This window comes from Hipposideros armiger, unplaced genomic scaffold, assembly GCF_001890085.2.
Source record: "Hipposideros armiger isolate ML-2016 unplaced genomic scaffold, ASM189008v1 scaffold_236, whole genome shotgun sequence".
Taxonomy (NCBI): Eukaryota; Metazoa; Chordata; class Mammalia; order Chiroptera; family Hipposideridae; genus Hipposideros; species Hipposideros armiger.
In genome coordinates this window covers 2,006,026-2,013,704 of record NW_017731586.1, presented here as the reverse complement: position 1 = coordinate 2,013,704, position 7,679 = coordinate 2,006,026, and the positions used below count along the sequence as shown (strand labels likewise).

The window sequence follows — 7,679 nt, the reverse complement described above, 5'->3', positions numbered from 1 at the left end:
TTCACAGTTATGGACAGGCACTGAGGAATGTTACAAAGCTACATAAACTATATTTTGTAACAGACTTGGGAGCAAGTCCTTGGCTTGCTTTCAGTATTCATGAATCTTTATTACATTATTAAGTTTTTAAAAAAGGATTTTAAATGGTATGTACAAATTTAGCACAAAATGTCATCATCTTTTCTATCTTGATTTGAATGTGCTGAGCTATGTTGCCTTGTATCAACTAGATTTATGAGACTTCCAGGGCATAATTCTTCCTTTAAATCTTTGTTGCTATTTTCAAATTTGGAGTCCACGTCAATCTTAAATTCTGTAAATTGAACATGATCCAATTTTGCTTTAACATTCTTGCCATCCACATTATTCGGTGCTCTAGTCTTTTCAGGAACATAAACATTCACAGGTTCTTCACTGATTCTTACAGATGCAAGAGGTTCATGTTTAATCTGCTGTACTTCATATTTAGAATGAAGTTTGTCTGAAAAAACAGACTCCAAGGAGGTTTTGCTTACAGCACAAATCATGCTGTCACTGTGAGGTCCAAGAATTGATGACGTGGAACCTGGTGGTGTGCCCGTTTCATGAGTAGCTGTGTTCTGAGCAGTGTCCTCCTCTGAGTGGTATAACTTGAGCCGAACGTGCCATGCTAAACTGCATACAGCTGAGACTGTCTTAAACTGATGAACAACATTCCTTGGAATAAAATAAATGTCATTATCATACAGCTGAATCCTGGCATAGCGAATGCCTTCCCTCCTCAGTTGATTAAGTTTTGCATCATCGACCCATTGGACACACTAAAAAAAGAAACAAGGAATAAGTCTTCTCCACAATAAAAATTAAACTGAAGACAATAACAGTTTAAAATATACCTGTGACAGTGGAGGTTCATGTAAATCTAACTGCATTCGTTGAACTACTTCTAAGAAATCTTCAGCATGAAAACAAATCACATCTTTGGTTATTCGTGGTTGATCAGGCCTAAAAAAGAATAAACATGAGATAAGGAAGAACCTGTCATTAATAAGTCATTCTGTTAAGTCCCATTAAATTCAAAGCAAAAATAATTTACAGTCAAAACCAAAGTATTGTTTTAGAAATAAAGTTTTAGAAGACCACTTTTCATATTTAAACAAAGGTATAATGCCATGAGTTAAGACCTAAACAGATAAAAACTCACCTAATTTTATTATACCTATGTGGTAACCATATTTTGAAAAGTTAAAATGATTTGAATTGTGTCATTATGCAAACAAAAAAATGAAGTGTTCTATTTTAAAGTTAAGGTCAATACTTCAACAAATTAAGTGCCAAAGTTGAAAATACTACATAAAAATTAGAGTTAAATAGAGAGGAAGAGAATACTTTCTTGCAATAAAGACATATATAACTGCAATGATATGTAAAAACCCCTAAGTAACTCTTAAAAAATTAAGAGACATTCATTTAAAAAGTACTAATAAAATAAACTGGCATCATTCTGTTTGCTGGGGTTAATACAAAACACGTAACAAAATAAACTTTTACCACTCTGTTTGCTTCTCTTTAAATATAATTCTAAAAATATCCCAAATTCTTCAATTAATTAGGAATATACAAATACATTTTTACAGAGGATACTCAAAAATTGATTTTGAAATGAAATTCCAAGCAACTAAATACCAAAAAAAAAAAAAGAAAAATCATACCAAAGCAAATCATAACTAATCTTTAAAAACAGTGATAAAGAGAAAAATCCAAAACTCCTGCATTACATTAATATACAGAAAAAGAAGGATAAGAATGATTGATTACAGGCTTGTCATCAGAGACCACGCAAGCCAGGAGAGAATAGACTACTGGGTTGTCGGAAAAGTCATGATGCATGTTTGCAACAGATGGCACTAGTTCATTTTTGGAAGTACTAGAGTCATTCGCATCTATGTTGTTGGTATGTCATTTGACAGCTGACAGTTCTAGCTTCATTCTAAAAAGAAATTGAGCGATTTGGTTGAGTTTTGGAGATATTACAACAAGCTGAAGATGGAAAACCAAACTGTGCATTTTCGCCATATTTTACTGATTTACTTCTATAAAGGGAAGAACGTGCATCAAGCTTGTGAAAAGTTGCATCAAGTTTATGGTGACAATGCTCTACAAGAACGTCAATGCCAACGATGGTTCACAAAATTCCATGCTGGTGATTTTGATCTCAACAACACTCCTGGGTCAGGGAGTCCCACCGAGGTTGATGACGACAAAATAAAGGCACTGATCGAGTCAAACCCATGTTACATGACACAAGAGATTCTAGAAACATTGAACATCCATCATTCAAGTGTTCATGACCACCTGAAGCTGGGATACGTAAGCAAGCTCGATATTTGGGTTCTGCATGAACTCAAAGAAGTTCATTTGACAGCATGTACAAACATCTGCAATATGCTAATTAAACGTGAGGAAAACAATCCCTTTTTGAAGCTACTGATAACTGGTGATGAGATGTGGATTGTTTACAACAATGTGGTGCACAAACGGTCTTGATCCGGACGTGATGATTCACCTCAAACGACATCGAAAGCAGACATTCATCAGAGGAAGGTTATGCTCTCAGTGTGGTGGGATTTTAAAGGTGTCATGTTTTTCAAGCTCCTACCAAGGAATCAAACAATTCTAATGTGTACTGTCGGCAATTGGACAGTTTGAACGAATCCATCATCCAGAAACGTCCAGAGCTTGTAAATTGTAAAGGAGTTGTGTTCCATCGCAACAATGCAAGACCACACACAAGTCTGATCACCCGTCAAAAATTATTGGAGCTTGGATGGGATATGTTGCCACACCCATCATACTCGCCTGACCTTGCACTGTCACACTTCACTTGTTTCGCTCTCTTCAAAACTCCTTGCATGGTATAACGTTCAATTCAGATGAGGCTGTAACATCAGCACCTTGTTCAGTTTTTCTCAAATAAAAACAGGTCCTTATATGAATGAAGAATTACGAAGTTCACTGAAAGATGGCAAAAGGTTACCGAACAAAACGGGCAATATATCATTGATTGATCTTTGTTCTTTATATAAATGACCTTTGAAAAATATAAACAAAATACATCATGACTTTTCTGACAACCCAATATGTTTAAAGTATTGGAAGAAAAAGTCAATCTAGAGTTCTACGTCCACCAAAAATACCTTTCAAAAATGTGAAATAATAACATTTTCAGACAAACAAAAGCTGAGAGAATCTGTCACCAGATGACTAGCACAACAAAAAATGTTAAAGGAATATCTTCAGACTGAAGAAAAATGATACTTAGATGAAAATGTAGATCTAGTCAAAGGATTATAGAGCACAAGTAATAGTAAATATGAAAGGCATTTTATTCTCATTTTAAAAGTCTTTTAGAAATAATTCTTTCCTTTTTTTTTCCCTTTTTTTTTTCTAGCTGAGCCATCCTGCCACCTGTTGGCAGCTCAGCGGCTGCTCAGCTCGGGCCAGGACTCGAACCACTGTTGCTCAGAGCTCAAACTCTTGAGCGAGCTCTTAACCAACTGAGCCACTCGGCCGGCCCTAGAAATAATTCTTTATAGCTAAAGTAGCATATGGGAGCGGGGGTTATAGCATATGTTAAGTAAATGTATGACAACAATTAGCATAAAGGTTAGAAATAGGGTGGGGGGGATAAATGGCAGTATACTATTAAAGGTTCTTGCACATTACACGAAGAGGTATAATATTAATTGAAGGCTGACTGTGATAACTTTAGAGCAACCACTAATAAGCAAATAGTGGCGGTATAACGGAATGCTAAAAAAGACAAGAAAGAAAAATGGGAAAAAGGAAAAAAATAACATAAGAGGCAAATAAGAAAAAGTAAGATGGTAAATATAAATCCAAATTTACTGACAGACCACTTATATATAAGTGGTCTAAATACTCCAGTTAAAAGACAAAGATTATCACTGTAATTTAAAAAAAAACAAGATTCAAAGCAAAATATATGGTATTTATATGACACAATAATATAGACACAAGTGAAAAAACAAAGAATGGTAAAAGCTATAACATGGAAACACTAATCATAAGAAAACTAGAATAGCTATATTAATATTAGACAAAGTGATTTCAGGACAAAGAAGTTAGTTACACCAAGGATAAAAGGGTATTTTATAATGATAAAGATGTCAATTCATCAAGAAGAAATAATAATTCTACATGTGTAGCTACCTATTAACAGAACGTCAAAATATATGAACAATGTTGAAAACATGCTAAAGGAAAGAAGCTAATCACAAAAGACCACATATCATTCCATTTATATGAAATATCTGGAATACACAAATATAGAGAGACATACAGTAGATTGACGGTTGCCCAGAATGAAGAGGATGTAGGACTAAAGAGTACTAGCTAAAAAAATCCAATCCATAAACAAGGTGTATCTCTTTTTGAGGTGATGAAAATATTCTATAATTGTGGTGATGGTTGCAAAACTCTGAATAAACTAAAAACCACTGAATTATATACACTTTAAGTGGGTGAATTGTATGTTACATGAATTACATCCCAATAAAGGTGTTACCAAAGAACAATCCACGGAGAAAAAAAAAAATCTAGCAAAACTGAAAGGAAAAACAATCAAATCCAATGTTACAGTGGGATACAGAAGAAGATAGAAGATTTGCACCATACTATCAATAAAGTTGACTTAATTGGCTTTTAATAGGGCACTATATCCCCAACAGCAGCTGAATATACATCCTTTTAAGTGCACACAGAACATTCATCAAGATCGTCCATAAAACCAACCTCAGGAAATTAAAAAAGAATACTTATACAGAGCATTTTCTCTGACCACAAGGGAATTAAACTTAAAATCAAGAACACCCCCAAAAACCCTGGAAAAATTCTCACATATTGAAAAGTAAACATTCTTCTCAATAACCCATGATTTAAAAAACAAACAAACAAAAAAACACCAAACAGGAAATTAGAAAAATTCTGAACTGTATATAATGAAAACAGTATCAACATTTGTAGAATATAGCTAATGTAGTACTTAGAAATTTAGTTTTAAATACTTATATCAGAAAAGGTCTCAAATCAATAATCTAAGTTTCTAACTTAAACTAGAAAGAGAAGAGTAAGTTCTTCCCTTAAAATAATAAAGAGCAGATATAATGAAATAGAAACCAGGAAAACAATACAAAAAAAAAATCCATAAAATAAATGGCTGATTTGTTGAAAGGATCAATACAATTAGTAAATTCTGTCAAGACATTACTATAAACACAAAATTCACGTAATATTAACAAATTGAATCAGCACTATTTAGTGTATTATCATAAATATTTATGATATCACATATATATACCATATATAATCATGTATAAAATCATGTATATTTCAGATACACACACATACCTCTCTTGGTTATTCCATATATATATATATATATATATATATATATATATATATATGTAATCAAAATATAGATACGATACATATAATAATACACAAAAACCAAGAGGGATCTTTAATCCCAGGAACACATGGAATTATGGAATTACAGGGTCCTAGGAGTAAGTAAGTGTATGTTTCATTTTATAAGAAACTGCCAAACTTTTCTACTGTTTCCAGAGCCGTGAATGAAAGTTCTGGTTAATCCACATCTTCACTAACTTTTGGTATGGTCTTTTAAAAACTTATTATTATTAGCAATTTTAGTGGGTATGTGGTGCTATCTCACTGTGGTTTTTATTTGCATTTCCCTTAAAAAGTTATATTGAACAACTTTTAATGTACTTATTTATTGGCCATTTATTTTTTGTAAAATGTCTGTTCAAATATTTTGCCCAATTTTAACTGGATTATTTTCTTCTTGGATTCTAAGAGTTCTTTATATAATTGGATACATTCATACACATATGCACACACATGCACACCTCAAATATTTTCTCCTAGTCTGTAGCCTGCCTTTTCATTATCTTAATGGTATCATTTTCTTCTGTGGTTCATGAAATTTTTGCCTAATGCAAAATTTCCTCCGATGTTTTCTTCTACAAATTTTATGGTTTTAATGGTTATATTTAGTTCTATGATCCATTTTAATTATTCTATATGGTGTGAAATCAGAGTTAAGGTTCATTGTTTCTAATTTTTGTTTTTGTTTATGGATACCCTGTTGTACCAGCACCATGTCTTGAAAAGACTCCTTTCCTCACTGAATTATCTTGGAACCGTCACTGAAAATCAAATGGGTCTATTTCTAGACACTATTCTGTTCTATTAATCTTAAAGTTTATGTGTATACCAATACCACCCTCTGTTAATTACTGTTGCTTCAAAGTAAGCTTTAAAATGACAGGCAGTGCAATATAAATCCTCCACCATTGTTTTGTGGTTTTTTTTCCCCAAGGCTGTTTGCCTATAGTAGGTTCTTCGTATTTCTATAAGAAAACGTAGTTGGATTTTGATTGGGATTGAGCTGATTTATATAGATCATTTGGGAAAGAACTGACATAATAATATCGAGTCTTACAGTCTATAAACAAGGTATATTTCTACATTTATGTAAGTCTTTAATTTTCTCATTAGTATTTTATAGTTTTCAGTATTTGTCATTTATTTTCAAAATTTATCTCTATTTCAGTTTTTTTATGCTATGGTGACATTATTTTTTTCTATTACATTTTCCAAGTGTTTATTGATAATATATAGAAATACAGTTGACTTTTCAATATTGTCGTACCCTGAGACTTTTAGTAATTCTAGTACTTCTTTTGTAGACTTAAAATTCTCTCTGTGCACAATTATTTTGCCTTACTCTAACACCCTGTAATTCCATTTCTATGTATTTATTGAAATGAAATGAAATCATATGTGCACACAAGGCTTGTAAGTGAATGTTCATAACAGCTTTATTCATAAAAACCCAAAACTGGAAATAACTCAAATGTCTATCATCAGGTGAATGAATAAATTGTGATATATCCATACAACGACATACCACTCAGCAACAAGAAAGAATGTACATCTATGTACATAGATGTACATAAACAACATAGATGAATCTCAAAAACATGCTGAGAAAGAAGTCAGGCAACATGTATGATTGTATTTACATGAGATCCTAGACTAAGCAATACTAACCTATGAAGACAAAAAAAACAAAACAGATTAATAGATGTCTGGATCTGGGGTAAGGATGGGGATTAACTACCAAGGGTATAAGAGAAACAAAATGTTCTATTACCTTAGTTGTGGTAGTGGTAACATGGCTATATACAGTTGTCAAAACACATCAAACTGTATACTTATAATGAGTATGTGTTATTAAACGTAAATTATACTTCAATAGTTGATTTTTCCAAAAAACTGGATTTCAAAGAAGCAACCTCAAATATATAAATCTATATGAATCCTTTCTTCATAATACCTAAAGAGTGATATAATTTGATCAATGCTTCACAAGCCTATCTAACTGAAGATTTCTATGAAGTCTAAATCAATCCCAGTTTTTTAATTTCAAACTGGTGCTGTCTGGCTATAAGACATGGCAAGAATCTAATACTCAAATCCCTAAAATCTTCTAGAGAAAAAGCAGAATTCAAAACACTAAGGAAAATAAGAAAGCATCAACTTCCTTAGCATAGCTTAATTTAACACCAAGGAATAATAAAGGGATTATAAAC

The 7,679-nt window shown here is 32.4% G+C and overlaps 1 protein-coding gene across 3 annotated transcripts in view; it reads right to left on the bottom strand.

The window, feature by feature from the left end:
- Positions 1-84: 84 nt before the first annotated feature.
- RSBN1L (round spermatid basic protein 1 like) overlaps positions 85-7,679 on the bottom strand; it is a 67,919-nt gene continuing 60,324 nt past the window's right edge. For all 3 annotated transcript variants that reach the window (XM_019655135.1, XM_019655132.1, XM_019655134.1), the window contains 2 exons: positions 876-984; positions 85-800 (listed from right to left, as the gene is read on the bottom strand). In XM_019655135.1, the coding sequence (XP_019510680.1) occupies positions 159-800; positions 876-984 (751 nt within the window). In that variant the 3' untranslated portion in view covers positions 85-158. The remainder of the gene's footprint in view (positions 801-875; positions 985-7,679) is intronic.